This window comes from Lepidochelys olivacea (assembly GCF_965140295.1).
Source record: "Lepidochelys olivacea isolate rLepOli2 genome assembly, chromosome: 3".
NCBI classification, from domain to species: domain Eukaryota; kingdom Metazoa; phylum Chordata; order Testudines; family Cheloniidae; genus Lepidochelys; species Lepidochelys olivacea.
The window spans coordinates 99602331-99621056 of NC_140413.1; the positions used below are offsets into that span (position 1 = coordinate 99602331).

At 40.4% G+C, this 18726-nt stretch overlaps 1 protein-coding gene across 1 annotated transcript in view; it reads left to right on the forward strand.

Annotated features, from left to right (window-relative positions):
• The window catches only part of LAMA2 (laminin subunit alpha 2), a 458477-nt gene extending 440516 nt beyond the window's left edge, over positions 1-17961 (forward strand). Inside the window, exons 57-63 of the mRNA XM_084624485.1 lie at positions 4395-4507; positions 5782-5971; positions 11149-11304; positions 13006-13159; positions 13473-13603; positions 14440-14662; positions 17681-17961. Coding sequence (XP_084480611.1) covers positions 4395-4507; positions 5782-5971; positions 11149-11304; positions 13006-13159; positions 13473-13603; positions 14440-14662; positions 17681-17838 — 1125 coding nt within the window. The 3' untranslated portion in view covers positions 17839-17961. The remainder of the gene's footprint in view (positions 1-4394; positions 4508-5781; positions 5972-11148; positions 11305-13005; positions 13160-13472; positions 13604-14439; positions 14663-17680) is intronic.
• The last annotated feature ends 765 nt before the right edge of the window (positions 17962-18726 follow it).

An 18726-nucleotide genomic window follows, 5' to 3' on the forward strand; every position in this document is an offset into this window, starting at 1 on the left:
TGCTTCATACCCATAATTTGAGCAATGGTGAAAATGTAAATTGATACAAATTTAAAAATGCTTAAAATAAACATTTATAGTACCCATTGAAATGATAAAAAAAATTAAAATTGAATTCTGCCCAGCCTATTTATATAGGAACTAAAGCAACACTTTTGATTACTACCCACAAGATGGCGAAATTGTAACATGATGAAACTGATATGTTTCCATTTTCAATAAAAAAAATTATACAGTTCGAAAACACTGAGTCTATGACACAAATATACAGAGCGAAGAAACTCCAAGATAAAGGTGATAATCCATTTTGCCACTCTCCCACTCTCATAAAAGAGAGAAAGTCAGGCTGTTTGAGAGAAGGGTTTGTTTCTTTCTTTGTTTATTTATTTTGTTTCCGTTGCTTGGCTGACTTCTGTCTATAAATCTGAGAGACTCTTTCCAGTGTCTGAATACGTGTGTATTTATACTAGCCATTTTTCAAGGGCAAAATTAAGAGGAATAAATATTAGTTAACATTAGTTAAATGTTTAACATTATTTACAATAATTGTTATTGTTTAATGTTGTTGTTTAATAAAGAGATGGAATTTACACATGAGGTACATGGAACCATGGTGAATTGTGTAATCCACATAGATTGCCCAAAGTGACAATCTGAATAAAAATGTGTGAAAAATTCACATGTACCAACACCCCTGAAGTTTCTCTTTTGAAAAATAAAAGTGTTTTCGAATTCTGCACATTCAAAAGCACCTTAAGTAATCTAGCTTTCTTATATTTATTTATTTATTTATTTTTACCTAAATCCTGCTCAGTAGAACTGGGCAAATAATGGATTTTTCGGTTTACTGGTAATTCTGGAAAATTGGTGGAAAAAAATCATTTTGGGCTGACTCATACAAATTTATTAAAAATTTTCAGCAAATCAAAAAATAATTTTAGGTTGCACACAAAACACTGTGTTTCGATTTTGAACACTTTAAATCATTTAGATAAAGCTAAAGAAAATTTTAAAATGAAAAATAATTTTGAACCAAAAAATCAAAATGTTTCATTTTGAAAATGTTGAAATAAAGCATTTGAATTGTTTTCAGAATTTTTTTAAGTGTTGTGGTTTTTAAAAAAAATGTTGGCGGGGGGGCTAACACAATTTGGTGAAATCTACGTGACTTCGCCAAATGTTTCAGTGTTGCTGAATCTGTATTTTTTGCCAAAAAATTTGTATTGAAAAATTTCACTCAGCTCTATTGCTCGGTATTTGCACCTGCAACAAAGAGCATAACCATGGTTTATATCAAAACAGCGGATACATCATTTATGATTCGGTAATTTATTGCCTGAGAGTCATTCTGGAAGAATCTTATGTGCAAATCCATTCAGCACAGAAATTCACCCACATGCAGGGGGCCCAAACAAGACTTTGCTATACTTAAATCCCACCCTATTCATACGACTTAAGTACTCATGTGCTCTCCATCTCCACAGCAGTGAGTTGAACCCTTAATGAAGAAGTTGTATTAAAAAAAAAGAAGACAGGACAAAGGATAGTCAGGTAGTTTAGAAATACAGTGGTCGCCTGTTTGCTGCTGTCTTCTGCTAGGATTGCTAAAATGTGTCTTGCTGGAGAACAATGCCTTGGTAACTGCTGCTTCGGCCTCATATTATTTACTGCTTCTCAGGACTTGTTTGTCACTGAAGTGAAGAGTGCCAGCATTACAGCTTACTTTGACATCATCACGGTATCTTCCAGCATTTTCCCAAATGGTCCCCAGTTGTTCTATTTAACATTGTTGGGTGAATTGTGGTGCTGCCTTCTTCCTTTGCTAACAAACTACTTTTCTTGTGAGTGCTAATGCAGCATCATTTGTAGAGGAATGTGTGAGATAGTTGAACAGTGAAGTTCCTATTTGCTCAGACAGCTCCACTAAGGTTATCAGTTTTCTGTGATATACAATGGTTTCTGCTGATCTGTTTCCTGTCATATAGGGAATAGTGAAGTTAAAGTAATTAATAAAATGGTTCAGTTTTGAGGCTCCCAGGTGATGTTAGGGTTTATTAACTGGTTGGGCTTAAATGTGGGACACCTTAAGGCTATGATACAAAATACAGAGCCAGGAAACTCCAAGTTGGTCTGATAATGCATGCTTTTAACTCACATACTTGTGAAAGAGGTAAAGTCAGACTGTCAGAGATAAAGTCAGGCTGACCTTTGTTGAAATGAGTGTGGAGATAGGCTTGTGAATAAAGCCTGAATTTTCTAGAACAGTTCTCTTTTACAATTTTTTCTCACTGACACTTCCACCTCCATACAAATGACTATTTTTAAGCTTTGTTTTTAAGGGATAGATGAATAAAAGACCAATATAATGACAAAATAAATGAATAGGTGTATTAACCTATTACCAACCCCCCAGCAACATTTGTGGCACTGACCATTAATTCCTTACCCAACCAGTCCTCCTATTGAGCCCAAGCATCAGTGCTTACTGAAAGTAGCAACAATTAAGATAGTTTAGTAATATTTGACATCTGACAACCAAATTTTTCCCTAACTGAAATCATTGGAGGCCAGAAACAGACAACCAAGGGCAGACTTTGCCCCCTTAACATTGTAACATGCACCAGTGTGCCATTGAAATGTCCACTTTAGGTCCATTTTTTTTCATTCTTCATCCATCTGCCAATTCCAGACTTTAATTTATCTCCAAGTTTAAACAACCGATGGTGGATATATTATATATACAGTACCATTACCAGTTGTTAAACTGTCAGGCTAAGACTGTAACGGTTAAAACAGCTTTGGACATTAGCCAGCATTAGAGGAGTATTATCCTGCAATTACCTCACCTTTATCCTTTTGTTAATCACTGAAAGACTATCATCTCACATTCATCACTCATTTGTTTTGTGCTGTTGAGTAACATCTTTCTCCCTTTTTTTCTTTTAATTGCACATTGGTGTGTACTTGTCACAGCGCGTGCTCTTCTACTGTACATGGAGGGTTGTCACAATCAGAACAGACTAGTAGGTTTTGTGGAAAATGTTTTTTAAAAAGTTCTCAACTGTTGTGAGGATTTCTTTGTGACTTGTGAAAGACAAACTATCACATTACTGAAGAGGGAAATTACAGAGAGGGGAATTTCCTCTTTGCAATAGAAATTTCCTGTTTCCTGGGGAATCACGCATGACATCTTGAAAATACTTCACAGAAAGAACACTTTGGCAAGCAAGACAGCACATTGTACTTTGAGGGCCCCTGCTGAATCAGGGCTCAGACAGAGGCTGTGGCCAATCCAGAAGTGTTAAACACAGTGCTTAAAAATAGAGTTACCAAAGTCTGTTTTTTCCTGTGGTATTATTGTCCTGAGATCGTGCTGTTTTAGATCCTCTGAGAAACTTCTTCACACTATACCCCAAAGTGGAGTATTGGGGGAGATAATAATTATTGTGGCCCTTTCAATTGAACAGTGCTAGACCGTGGCTATATGATCAAGGTTCTAAGGGACACAGTAAAAAAAAAAAAAAATCACACTTCTAAAAATGTTTTACCTTCTATTGTTACAAGTAACACCTAAGAGTAATGTAGCTGAAAGAGACCACTATAGCTGGGGAAAAAACAGCATTTTTCTTTATTTCTTTGGTTTGTCATGTTTGTGCATTTGATACCACAAAGTGTATAGTACCTGGTTTTCCTCTGTATTAACTAGTCAGTTTCCCTGATATTTGTGTGGGTCTTTCAAACAGCAACAGGGGGCTGGGAGGAGGGGAAAGAGGGAGAGAGAAAACATTTTGAAAGACAGAGAAAGAAACCTGATTGTATAACAAACAAAAAAATGGCATGGGGACTCAGTGGCAGGTGTAGCACCTGCAATTACTTCTATTTTTTTTAAGGATTGGCTAGATTTCAAGTTGATAGTGTCCCTTTAAGATTTCAGTCCTGCTTAGGCTCTATAAGACAGCACCTTAAAGTATAAGTGTCAGTGAGCTACATTTAAGGATGCACTGAGCTGTCCAGAAATCATTTAAAGATCTGGTGAGCATACCCTGATGATGAAAAAGCAGTACATAAGTCAAAAGGAACTCTGCTTTTAAAATAAATCTTCATTATATTGCCTGCTAACTTTATTTTACATGGAGAGACAAAAGACACTGGGAAGTTGCAGAGCCAATACCTGTAATAAAGAACATATTCTAAAGTGCTCCAGGGTAAATGAAGGGACTTTAGCACTTGGACAGATGAGGTTCAGAATGAGAAGTTCTTCTTGAAAAATATTACTAGCATCCCTAGGAGACTATAGAAGAGGTTTTTTATATTTTCGGATGTATGCTTTATACTGCTGTAAAGCACATAATAAATTCATATGCTCAATCAATGACATGATTTATATTTTGCAGGACTCTTGTGCTGCTGATATAGAGCCAGCTATTTTGGAGGGTGGCAAACAATTTGGTCTTTCAAGGAACAGCCATATTGCGGCTGCATTTGATGATACCAAAGTGAAGAACAGGTACACCATCTGATTTTTGTGATGAAGTAATAAAAGTGAGGTCTTATGTGGATGACTGACAAGCAAAACACTCTGGATCGTATTCTCAAAACGTTTAGGCACATTCTTGAGTGCAATTTTCTGTGGCCCAGTTTTGTACATACAAAAACACTAGTTTAGTGCACACAAATAGCATTCAGGCATGAAAACTGGGTTATGATTAGTCTGCCTAAGTAGCGTGCCCAAATAAATTTGGGGAGGCCTGGGAGGAGGGAGAGAGAATCAAAGTTCGGGACATACAAAACTGGCCTGTGAAAAAGGTTATGTGCACAAAAGTGTTCTCAGTTTTAGAGGCCAGGTGTGGTCCTTTTCAAAGTTTGGTATCTTGGTCCATAAATAACACAATCAAGAGTAATGTTTTATTTGTTTGGGTTTTGTTCAAACAAGAGCATAGTGCAGTTGAATGATATCGATTGCCAAGAACCAGTTTAGCCAGTTCATGCAACAGAATTAATAAATTGCACATGGGGAGGAAAGTGAAGTTCACTGATTCACAAACCAAATTATTTTTCTTGTAATGAGCAGGTCCCTTTTCCTCTTTTCTCTTCTTGTCTCATGATTAAAATCAGCCAGCAAGGTTACCTGTTGCAACATCAGGAACACCGCCAAGCTACACGCCCTCACAGAAGAATTAATGGAATTACTCCTTCTGAAAGTTATAGCTACACACTGGTCCTAGCTATTGGACCAGAGATTGTGAAGCAATACCTGGTTCATTGCTCACCTTTGCAGTGAAAGAGTGTGACAATTAATAATTGCTTCAAGTGAAACTAGTGAATTTTGTTCACCTTCCTAGTCTTGTTCACCTTCCTTTGATTGCACAGGCAACCTTAATTCTGACATTTCCTAATTTTGAGTGCTTGACTTAGTAAATGTAATGTTATTTTAAAATAGTTTTTTGTGTGTAATTTCTTAGTTAAAAAAAAAACCATGGTGAAAAGACAGAAACTCCATTATATAGCATCACTTTGGACACCTACATGGGTCATCAGCAGGGTTGCTGTATTAAATAATATACATCTCCACAATAGGCGTTGGACTAACAAATAAAATGAAGCTCTCAGGTCTGAATGATGTTTAAGTTTTGATGGACAAACAAAAGCACTGGTATCTGGCCTCTTAAAAATTCATTTTTCTGAAAGGAAGGAAGGGAGGAGGGGGAGAGAGAGAGAATTAATTTTTCCTCCATTTGATTTTGAGAAAAAAAATTCTTTGGTTCTGTGTTTGCTTTTCAGGCTCACAATTGAATTTGAAGTCCGAACAGAGGCTGAATCTGGCTTGCTTTTTTATATGGCCCGGATCAACCATGCTGATTTTGCCACTGTTCAGATAAAGAATGGACTGCCTTACTTCAGCTATGACCTGGGAAGTGGGGACACCAAAACAATGATTCCAAACAAAATCAATGATGGCCAGTGGCACAAGGTATTCAATGCAGTGGGATGCTTAGAAGTGCTAGAGAAATCCTTGACTTGTTCAGGAGATCTGCTTGAAATCTACATGAGCTGAATTTTTAGATACTGGCACCTAAGTTGTGCTTGGAGAATTTTTGCTTTCAGATGCAAACATGTAATTGTAATTATGTTTACACAGGTTCATATTCTGCTAGGTGCCGATATTTGAAAATGTGTCCTGTAGGTAAAGTCATATTTTGGGTCACATTAGAATATACAGTATATGTAGCTGGGAAACCCAGAGAAGATTATAATGTTCTCCTCATCTGTCTACGTTATCTAAGTAATGGGGCCCAGGTGACTTGTTTGTTGGGTTTCACACTCGATGAGACGACACATTAGGGCTAACAGTCTTTTGAGGTATCACTGTGGCTGAAATGTGACACAGTTAAAAGACCAAAGAACTTTAAAAAAAAAATCAAGTGAAGTCACTTTTGTTTGCACTGTTACCTCAACTCATTGTGGAGCAAATATGATATTCACAGACATGTTTGCAATGTTTGTGAGCTTTAGGAAAGGAAACACTTATGAATATAAAATGCACTTGGCTTCTGGATAACGGGTAGGAAATATATCACAACCATCAATATAGTATCTGCTGAAGAGAGGTAACAAATGCATTATAAGTCACTAGGTACACAGAGAACTGTCAGGGGGATTTACTAAATTTGACAGATCTGTTCTGCTAATCACAACACAAACTAGAGTAAATTAAAACCTGTCACTAAACCAGAATATCCCTAATAGCATTTCACCTTAATCATGGCTCACAGTACTCTAGACCCTGGTCTACAGCAGGGCTTTAGGGCTGGTCCAAAGATAGTTTTCCCTGGTGGAAATATCTGACAAAATCAAAAAATATTTTGTTTTCATTTAAAGTTTCCATGGGAAATTTTGAGTTTTCAGTGAAAATGCAAAACTGAAAGATTTCAGCCAACAATGAGAGTTGTAGAGCCCCACAGGAGTGGTATTTTGATCCTCCGGCCCCCATTGTTCTTTATGGGCTGGGACCCCAACTGGATTACAGCTCCCATAATGCATTACAGATCTCCCCTTCTGGTGAAGAAGGAGTGCAACATGGAGTCCCTGGCCCTGGGTACGTTAGGGGAGATATAGTCCAGCGGGGAATCTCGGCCTGTAGAAAAACTTGGGGACATGAGGAGCAAACTACAACTCTCCTGAGGCCCTACAGCTACCTTTTGATCCCGAATCTTTCTGTTTTCAGCCAAACACGTTTGAGCAAAAACCCAGCATTTTCTGCCGAAAGCATACACTGTTCAAGAAAAATTTCATTGACTCAACAACCCAATATTCCCTCTGAAAACAGTTTGGACAGAAAAGTTGGAACCAACCCTAGAGGGGTTGAAGCACCCAAGGTTAGTCATGGCAAAATTGCCAAGCCCTGGTGAACAGGAGGACCCACGGTCATCAGAACCAGAGGAGCAGTGGAGGCTAGTGCCACCACAATGGAAATATTGCAGCAGGTGAACTATGTTTCCACCCCACACTTGGCTCCACTTCCCCACTTCTCCACTTCGACTCTGCCCCACGCCGCCCAGCTCCAGTTATTGCCTCCCCATTGGCTGATAGTTTGGGAGCTGAGAGCCAATCAAGTTCTGGCCAGCACCTCCCTCCCCCGCGGTGGGCAGGGGTAGGGCACACTTTCACTGATAGGGAGGCAGTAATTGTGCACACATGCAGAGGGGGCTAAGGCTAGAGTGGGACCCAGAGGGACTGGAGCAGCAACCACAACACCCAGAATCCAGCCAGGGGACAAGGATGTGATGGAGCCAGGATGTGATGACTCCCTCTGCTATCCGTCCACCTCCCCGGCTTCAATTCAAGATGTGCTTCTGCCACCTCTGCTAGGACCCAAAGGAAGCTAGCTAAGGGGAGGGAAGGAGAAATACGGCTCCCTCCTACTAGTGTCCTGCCTTTCTGCCCTGTCCTGTGGGCACTCCTCCCATTTGCCTTCCTACCTCTGTGTCCTGCTGCCTGCATCACATTCTGTTCTAGCAAGGCTGAGGGTGAAAGGCGGTAAGGACCCATATGGCCCTGCTGCTCACAGCATTCAGTCAGCCCCTCACCAGGTTTAAGCAGCACTTCACTGGAACAAGGCAGAGTGAAGGTGGGGACAGGAGTAAAGAGGAAGCACCCCCTTTCCCTTCTAGCAGCACCCCGCCACTTCCACCTTACTGTACCTCCCAGCACTCAACACCCCACCAGCAGCATCCACATCCAGTTGTAAACCCCAGGTAGCACCCAGGCAGCACCAACATCCCCAACACCAGCCGCTCACCCAATAGAACATGCCCTCTCTCCACCTCAACCCAATCCAATTCTTGCTGTGCCCCGCGAAGGATGTTAGGATGTGAATGCAAATGATTTAGTGACTGAGTCACTGCAGCAAACTTCAACTGTTTTGGCATCCCACATGGAAAAAGCTTGAGAAGCTGACCTAGAGTTTTCTCCATCCTTATCTTAGGTCTGGTTTGATACTCATTATTACACTATATTGTATTAGCATTGCCCTTGATCACCAAATCTCAGTCTTATGGCCCAACCCCACCATACTGCTATTACCCAACTTATCCTTCAGCTTTTTCAGGCTCCCTGTAATAATATTTCTGGGTACTTCAGCTACTCCGTACCCAATTCCTTTGCTACCGGCCAGATCACACTCCCACCCAGTTTAGAGCTGTATCCCAAATTCACCCCAAAGAGCACTACCACCAATTTTCAGTTCCTTTCTTCCCAGCCACCCTCCTGTCAGTTTTCAGTACTTCCTACTGTAGATGTGCCACAGAATCCTCTGTGACTGATGTGCTCCTTAACTGAACAAGGAGAGGGAATGTTAAAGGAACCAAGGAAACACTTTTTAATATTTTAATAGGCTAACTATTAAATTGTACCAATGCACCACATGATTTTGCCCGGCAGACGCACTCTGAAGCAGCTCTACAAGATCTTACAAATTGCTTTGCTACAGCAGCTTGTAACTTTGACCTCACCATCATCCAAATAAAAATGAACGTACCAATCATCTCCTCAACAACGTTACCAAGACCCATCAATAGTCACCAGACACCAAGCTCTCAAACAGGTTATTTAAAGTAGTAGCACGTTGAACAACGAAGCGACAATCAACCACAAAGTGGATGTATGAATCAAGTAAGCCAGCGCTGCATATGGTTGTCTCCATCACCAAATCTGGAAGCAATGTGGAATCTGTCTACAAACAAAAGTCAAAGCCTATAATGCTGTTGCCTCATGACATTGCTCTATGGGTCCAAACCATAGACCTGTTATCAAGAGCATAATAAAAAACTTCACAGTTTCCACTTGCAACACCTATGACAATTGCTTGACATCAAAGGGCAGGACCATGATTTCAACATGGAAGTCCTGGAAAAAGCTGGTGTTAGATCTCCTGTGTGTAGAACCCAGGCCTGCCAGGCTGGGGACATTGCCATGTTGCCACCCAGTAACAGATGTAACCTACTTGAGCTCCATGACCCCATGACATACTGTGGACAAGTCCTGCATCAAGGGGTCTGATAGGCAGCAGCCTCATGGCTCCTAATTGGCTCTCCATTCTATACAGACCTAAGGGATGTTCCAGGAAGAGTCTAGGCAACAGCCCAGATCTTCTGTAGCTGCCACAACCATTTCTGCTCCTTGATCCTGAACTCCTGGCTTTGACCTTGGCTTGACTTGGACTTCATCTCCTGACTTAGCCCCTGAAACCTGACTCAGACTCTGACCTTTGAACTTGACCTGGCCTGGAACTTGACTCCGAATTCCTCCATTGTTCCCAGTGTCAAATTTGCCCCTTCTCTGACCCTTGGTCCTCACTGCCCTTGTTGGGATCCTGACATCTGGTTCAGTCAGCTTCAAGACTCATTCGATCTGCACCCAAATGAGGTAGACTGCCCATGTAATTTGTATGCCTGAGACCCGTTTATCTAAACCCGTCATATTCCAAATTAAGCTCCAGCAATTGTAAACATGGACAGCAGATGAATTACTTCAAAGACACCCTGAAACAACATGTGAGGAAAAAAAAATTCTGACTTGACCTTTGAGCTACTGGTAGTTGATCGTATTGCATGGCACCGCACGGTAAGGGTGGGCATCCAGGACTTTGAGAAGAATCAAGTTGAGCAGCTTGAAGCACACAAACAAAGTGCAACTCAATCACCACAACTAGGCAAATGGCTCTGTGCCCAGTGTGGTAAATGTTCTTCCCAAATTGGTCTATGGAGTCACGTGAAGGCCCATTAGTACAAACTATGATTGTCAACGTTGTCCTTGAAATCGAGGGTCACTAGCATCATTATCATCACCAGGGCGCTTTAAAAATGTTACCTTAGTTTAGCTAGCACGTATACTGTACAAGACATTTAGTCCTCTTAATACACAGAAGCACTGCTGCAGAAGTCACTGGGGACTCTAATATATATCTTTGGAGAGAGTGGTTTAGCAGTAGTTATGGGCAAAGCTTGAACAACTCCTCAGCAATTGTTGTTCCTCCATATGAGACACGTCCTATTTGTCTGAATAGGAATCTTATTAAGCCCGTGTGTGTTACATGTACTCCATCCTGAACTATGATCTGTAGCAAGTATAAGCTAAAGGAACAAGAAACTCAGTCATGGGATATAGTTCTTAAATATGTGCTGTAATAAACCTTTACAGTGGATGCCATTAAAAAGTCAACATTTACCATCCCAAATGCTTGCAGTTAGCATGGGATCTTTCTATAGATAGAAGAAGAGATGGAGCAGAACTGCTATCACTTTAGTGAGGCAAACACTGAGTTTGCAAATGGCATCCCCTGTACTTTTAGTAATTCTAGTACTAAAACTCATGATGCTTCCTGGCATATTTGAATTAAAAATTTAGTTCTGTGGTTGTGCAACACATAGAACTGTGGTGTTCTGGTCCATGGGGGTGGTGTTCTAGGCACTACAGCAATACAAATAATAAGTAGGAATAATATTGTCTGCCTTATTCTTTACATAGAGGAAGTTTTATTTGACTTAAGGTGGAAATCTGAAGTTGCACTTTGAAAAGCATCCTTTGCTCCAGGGTTGTCTGGTACCAGAAACCTCTCACTAATGTGCTATATTTATGTCTTATTTCTAGGTAAAAATATTTCGAACCAAGCAAGAAGGAATCCTTTTAGTAGATGGTGTTGCAAACAGGACCACCAGCCCCAAGAAGGCCGATATCTTGGATGTTGTGGGGATGCTGTATGTCGGAGGATTGCCCATTAACTATACAACTCGAAGAATCGGTCCAGTAAGGAAGAAAGTTTAATAAGCTATTTCACAGTCTTTAAATATGTGTTGGCCGGTATCACCATTTACATTTCTCTTCCAAAATATAAAGGCAAATGGATAAAAGGGCCTATCCAATTCTTCTTTAAGTAGTTGGAAGGACCTGGGTTAGAATACAGTCAGTACAAAGAATTGAAACTGGCCCATAGTCATTACTGTGGGGAGAGGGAAAAGCTTTACAGTCCTGGACCCTTACAATTCCCCAGTGAATAAGGATTTCTTATATAAAAGATTGTGCAAAGAAAATACAAATAAAACTGGAAAGGTTTTAGAAATTCCATTGAAATCAGTGGTCTTAAGAGACTTACATGGGTATTACTGAGAGCAAGATTTCTCCCAATGTGTGTGTGTACCTCTCTTCCTTCCTCAATGTCTGCCTCCTTCTCCTTTCCCCACAATCTCTGTGTGTTTGTGTTTTTTCTCATTCTCTCCTTCCCCCTCACACCAAATGTATGCGTGTGTGCGCACTTTTGTCCTTTGAAGTGTGTGTTTGACATTTACCATTCATTTTCCCAATATTATTACACTCCAGCATCAGCCAAGGCAGAGCTGGAACAATTTTTATAGTGGGGGTGCTGATGATAGAAACCATGTATTTGGTGTTTGTTATTACTACTTCAAGGGGTGTGGCAGCACCCCCTGTTCCAGCACCACTGGGCCAAGGGCTTTCTTTAGAGCCTGTAGGCCCTCCATGCTCCTGAGCTTCCTCTCCCCAACCTCTGCCAGCACCAGTTGTCCAGTAGGTGGGTGGACTCCCAGGCCTCCTTCAGGGAAGAGAGAGGAAATGCTGCTCTGCACAGCATCCAGCATCAAAGGAAAGAGACATTATCTGAGACGGGAGGGGGGAAAAGTGCTAATACGTCACACCAGCTACACAGACTCAGTGCAATCCCTGCTGCTTCTTCCTTTATAGGTCATCCAACGAGCAGCATACTAGTAATAATAATAATATAATAATAATACCTAGCTCTCATAGTGAAGCCTTATTAAATTGTAAAACACTGATAAAGATGCAAGAAAAGCCTGCAAATAATATCTTAGCTACAATTATACAATTGTAATAGATAAGTTTATATGGAGGGCCATATGATGCCTTAAGTATTTATGTAAAACTTCCATTCACTTAAGCAGGAGTACCACATTTAGAAGGATGTGGCCCAATATAAGCACAGCTTTAATATGTAAGATTAGCCACTCAATGGAATGATAAACAAAAAATGTAGTAATGTTACAAGTTATCTCCATGCCTTTGTCCACTGGCTTAACTAGAAAGTACGGACTCTATTCAATTACAGAAGTAAAGTATGGGCCATTACATTTCTGCATTACCTCTGCAATTTTCTATGTTTCATTATGCAGTGCATTATTTTATGCCCCTTCCATTAAGCCAAAGAGATATAACTCCATTTTGTGAGATCTGATCCCTAGAATTTCAGAAAAGCAACCTAATTAGTCGGTAGTGTGATGGAGATTAGATTCTTATTTTAATCAGATATTGTGGATTAGCCATGTAAAGTTCAAGACTCATTCAGCTCCACACATCCAGCAGCAAAACACAGAATCAAAAGAAGGGATACTTTCTGATGCCATAATTGAGCCTTTCCATACCAGCATTTCTGCTTGTTTTTCATTACAACATTCTCTGTTTGAACATTGCACCAAGGTTACTTACAGCATTGATGGTTGCATCAGAAATTTTAAGATGACAGAGGCTTCTGTTGACCTGGATAATCCAACCTCCAGCTTCAATGTTGGCAAATGCTTTACCAATGCAGAGAAAGGAACATTCTTTGATGGAACAGGCTTTGCCAAAACAGGTAATAAACTACAATTTTACTAGTGCTAAAAGACCATTATAGCAAGTGGGATTTTCAAAGGCAATCAGCATTGCCTAAGCCCCATCGACTTCCGTGGAAGCAGAGTTAGGCCAGCTCTGACTCTGAGCACTTTTCAGAATCCCATTCAGCATGTTTAAACATTATGCCTGGTGTTTGATCTTGTGTATTTTTAGCAAGATCTCATATTATGAACTGGTACCATGAGCTACTATTTTACACTCGATTTCAGTTGGACTAAATAATACTGTAGCTCTTTTTCTAAATGTATCACTGTATGTTTTCCACTCCCCAGTTGGAACATATAAAGTGGGAACAGACCTACTAGTGGAGTTTGAATTCCGTACTACTCGAATGGATGGTGTTCTGCTGGGAATCAGCAGCCAAAAAATGGATGGACTCGGCATCGAGCTGGTAGATGAAAAAGTGAGTGAAGGCATTTTGCAGTGAGGGCATCATCAGATACATTTCTGGATGTCTGTAGTGCATTTGTGTGTTTTAAACTGTATGAACAAGTTTAAACTCTGATTTAATGTCAAGTCATCTCAGTCAAGATCATAGCCCCCTATATGCCAGTCAGTCTTTCCCCTTCCAAATTTGTCTGACACGTCTAGTTTTGCTAAAATATCCTAACATGTTATTCTGCAACACTGCTGTGTTTCCTGCGTTACAGCATTGGGCCTATGTTAGCAGGAGTGTGCAAAGTTGGGGGCACTGTGTCTGTCATGTCATGAATATCAGTCCCTTGTATGTGTAACTCAATTTTGGTACATAGTTTAATCAACCACTCAGCTGCACATAAAAGTAAATAGCTCTGTTTTGTATAAGACCCACACAAAACCTACTTTTTTTTTGTCCTTATACAGTTTCACAACAGAAATGTGGCAAACCATGCCCACAGCTTTGCACATTCCTGCTAACCTAGGCCCCAGTGCTACACATGGATCTACACAAGTGAGCTCTGTTGACTTTTGTGGGATTCTTTATGGGTGCAAGGATCCACCCACACAGAACTGGATGCAGGATCAGAGTCATAGTTATTAAATTCTGGTGATGGAAATAAACACAATGGAGCTAAGCTGTCTTGTGTTGATTTAGAAATGTAATAAGAAGACACTTCATGTTCAACTCTACATTTATTCTAAATCTATACGTAGCTTTTGGGAAGAACAGATTTGATGAAAACTAGAGCACCATGTTCTGGATAATTATTATTTTGATAACTAGTCCTTTTCCCTGCTCTTTCATGATACATTCTCTAGCTGATGTTCCATGTGGATAATGGTGCAGGCAGATTCTCTGCCATCTACGAGCCTGACAAACCAGGCAGCTTGTGTGATGGTCAGTGGCACAAGGTTACTGCAAACAAGATCAAGCACCGCTTAGAATTGACTGTGGATGGGAATCAGGTGGATGGGAGCAGCCCAAATGGAGTCTCCAGTTCTGCGGACACTAATGATCCTGTCTTTGTTGGAGGATATCCTGGTGAGTGTCCAACACACAAACAGGGCATTAGTCACACTCTCTAGTAATGATGCGTTGCCAATGTCTTAAATATAGTTCAGTTTCACACACTAATATCAATGGCGATAGTATGGTTGTGAATATCCAAACTTCTCTACAGTACAGTTATCTAGATTTCATTCTTGTGCCTTTGAATAACAGGAGCTCTGCAGCACTGAATTTCAGTCATGCACTGCCAATATTTCAGCTAAGAAAGCCTCTAGTTCTTTTTCCCTTGAACCTATCATAAACCCTCTAGCCGAGGGAGTGTGTGCATTTGCAGAGAGGAGCAAAAAGACTCTCCGCCTTTCTTTTCACATTTCAACAAAAACACTTTTTCATAGCCAAGGCAACAGCAACAGCATTTGACAAACCTGAACTGCCAAAAATGTTTACATGGAAAAAAAGGTAGGCTGAGTGTATTAATCATATAGCACAGAGCTCAGCCTGTGAACGTTGATTTAGGGGATGTGGGGAACGAGCTGTCCTCCCTCAGGACTGTTTTGCAAATATTTCCCATTTGGTGCAATCTGGTTTATTTTTAAAGGCAAAACAAACATTACTCTTCAGAGGTATTTTAATGAGCCCCAGAAAAGTTATTTCTAGCATGGGTGAAAGGATCCAGAGATGAGGTAAACGCTACAAGAGGCCTTTATACTTACTCTGCTGATAGTGAATATTCACAACTAACTGTTCACAAACAAACAAATAGACCAAGAATTATTTGAGGAATAATTTAATCTTGAAAATCAAATGTCTGAAATTTGTAAAATGCTCATAGTATTGGGTTTTTTTTACTAATTTTGTAGCACTCCTAGTGCTGTTTTATACTAGCTTGTGAACAGAGAGAACTAAACACCAGATAAGGGTGCCTATTGCAGTGTCCATTGAAGTCAATAGAAGGCCTCTCATTGATGTCCAGGAGCATTGCACTGAGCTCTGAATTATTTTCTTTGCATTTTTTCTCCATTCTAATTGATGCAATACAATGTATCCAGTAACACTTAGCTTTCAGTCTCTCCAAATGTTTTCTGATGTTTTTCCTGTATTGTTTGATATGTAAGAGAAAGCCAGGCTCTGCCACGCTGGCCGAATTTGGAATGAATGTTGTGCCATAAAGGTGTTCCCGGTGTTGTGGTATTTTTACATAAGAACAGCCATACTGGGTCAGATCAAAGGTCCACTTAGCCCAGTATCCTGTCTTCTGACAGTGGCCAGTGCCAGGTGCCTCAGAGGGAATGAACAGAACAGGTAATTGTCAAGTCATCCATCCCCTGTCACCCATTCCCAGCTTCTGGCCATCAGAGGCTGTTTTTACAGCAATCCTTAGACTCTAATTTAAGAACTGGCACTAAAGGAAAGTTTCCAGGGGCATGCATAATGAGTTATGAGCTGCATTTAGGCAAAAGAAGTGCAATCAGGTGTAACACAGCAGTCTGTATAAAACAAATCCACACCACTTGCGTTGGAATGATACCCATGAACTGAGTTAAAGCTGCATGCTAAATTGTGGATCCATGCGATAAATAATGTATCATGCACCTTTGACCATCTCTCCTCCTTCTGTTGATTAATCCATTTCCCGCGGGGTTTATTCTAACATTCCAAACACCTCAACTGTCTCGCGCACCTGCCTCTTTTTGTTCAGCCTGCCAGAGAAATGTTTTGTCTTCCTCCAAATGTGGAATTGTCCCAATTTATCCTCACCTGAGGCACAGAACAGACAAGATTCAGTCCAAGACCAGTGGCAGCTTTTCAGTGTGTACATATGTCACAAATTTAACGTCCATTATCATGGGATCCAGATTCAACAGTCCACTGAGGTTGCTTTATGCGTCATTAAATCATCTGAAATTGGCTAGTGGAGAATTCCCTTGGGCAGGGGAATTTTCCACCAGTGGAAAGTTGTTGAGGTCAACTCTCATTGCCTCCTGCACCAACAACTGTCTCCCTCCCTGCCCTGCCGCGCCACACACACACACATCCCCCGTGTAAGAAGAAGGAGGGGTCAGAGTTTTGGGGTACGGGAGGGTTTGTAGTGAAACAGAGCTCAGCTGTGCTCAATCCTCCACTGATGTTGTAATGTCCCTGTGAAGCCCTGTCTTGCACTAAGGCTAGGCAGCCCAACTGGCTCCCTGTGGCCGCTGCTTCACTCAGAAGACAGATGAGAAACAAGGCTGGGAACTTCAAACAATTGTGAAGAGGAGAGTCTCAGCTTCCCAATGGGATTAGCACTCACTTCTAGCCTTCTGGGTTCCCAAGATGGCAGACTTTATAGTTGTGACATTTTTAGGCATGTAAAAGCTATTAGGGGTCATTTTCAGTGTTTTTATGGCTCTATTCGAGCCCAGTATCGTTGGACTCAGAGTAGCTAAAGCCCTTGCCTTTACAGACACAAAGATACAAAATATAATCCAAAAATAGTCTCTCCATAACGTTGCTAGGGTAGCCTCTCTGTGATACCTGCAGCACATACAGAATAGACAGTATGTGCCTTTTGGGGATGCAGAAGTCGCCCTGACAACTTTGCTACTTGTGAGTAAATGCACCCATCCCAGGCTCATGCTGATAAACCCTTTCTACCACATGTAAACAGACTACAAGTTGCAGATACACAGAACCATTATTTGCCTGCTGCATACCATTTGTTATTACTGTAGAAAAAAATGCCATTTGAACCTCTCAGGAAGTTTGAAGGCTGTTTTATTTAATGTCATGAACATCACCTGAACTGAGTTGTGTGATTTAAATGGAAGATTTAAATGCATTCTGATTTTGCCAGTGGCACATTGTGGATGAAGAAAGAGACCGATTAGATAGTTGCCACCAAATCGAGCATTTATCAAATGTGCTTAGAGGTTTAACCACTCTCCTGCTACAGAACAGAGTGCAGCAAGTAAATTGTGAAGAATATATATTTGGGAATGCATGTGGGAGAAGAGATTTGAAGAAGAAAAATGAGGTAACAACATTAGTTTTTGTTTTGTTTTGTTTTTTCAGATGGTCTGAACCAGTTTGGCCTGACCACAAATATCCGTTTTAAAGGATGCATTCGCTTGCTGAAGCTCACCAAAGGCACTGCTAAATCTCAGGAGATTAGCTTCAGCAAAGCCTTGGAGCTGAAGGGAGTTCAGCCTCTATCATGCCCTGCAAACTAACATTTTGGAAACTAGCACTGTCATTCAACTTTGACATGCCTCTGATTGTTTTAAGTGCCTCCATTTTAAAAAAAAAATACATTACTTACAGTACATTTATAATAAAATGTCCTTGTGCAAGTATTTTGAGTTCTGTCTGTGATTATATTTAAATGGTTCTATTTCAAGGTAGCTCCCAAAAGAAGATTAAATTAGTAATCATTCATTTCTTCTTTCTTTAACTGAATAAAGCAGTAAATTACTCTAACCTTTTGTGCTGTTCTTCTGTAGTTTGAAATTGCATTGTTCACCATAGTTTTTCATAAGTGGGACTGTATAGTATAGAGAGACGTGTGTGTGCGTGTGTTTCTGTGTGAATGCTCTTTATATAAAAAAGTGTGTTAACATTTCAAAAATCCATTTTGTTTTGGCCACGCCCCATTTTTAAAAAACGCTTTTAACAGAAAACTCTGCTTTGGATTAATGGACTGGTTCCGTTCAAAGATCATTTAGCATTGCTGGTTGGGGGCAATGCTGTGTGATTATTTAGTTTGTGCGTTGTTACAAAGACTATATTGAACTTAAATCCTTAGAGTATGGAAATGTGGTAGCTTTGGAAACTTGTGCAGCATGTTTTTAGGGTGGCCCTAATTTTGCATCCCTTCTGAATCCAACGCTCCCTGCTGTCCATGAAAAAAATAGCCTTATTTTCTTTTTGTATCCAATAAAACTAAAAATATTTCCGTATATTGCAGCACTTCAGACATCTGAAGAAACTCTTTGTATTCATATATTTTCATACTTACATTCCTTCAAATTTCTAAGAGCCAAATTGTACATTCAGTGCTTTGCAGATGGCATACAATAGGGAAAATAGGTTTGTGCTGGGCTTTGTATTTCTGTTCCTTT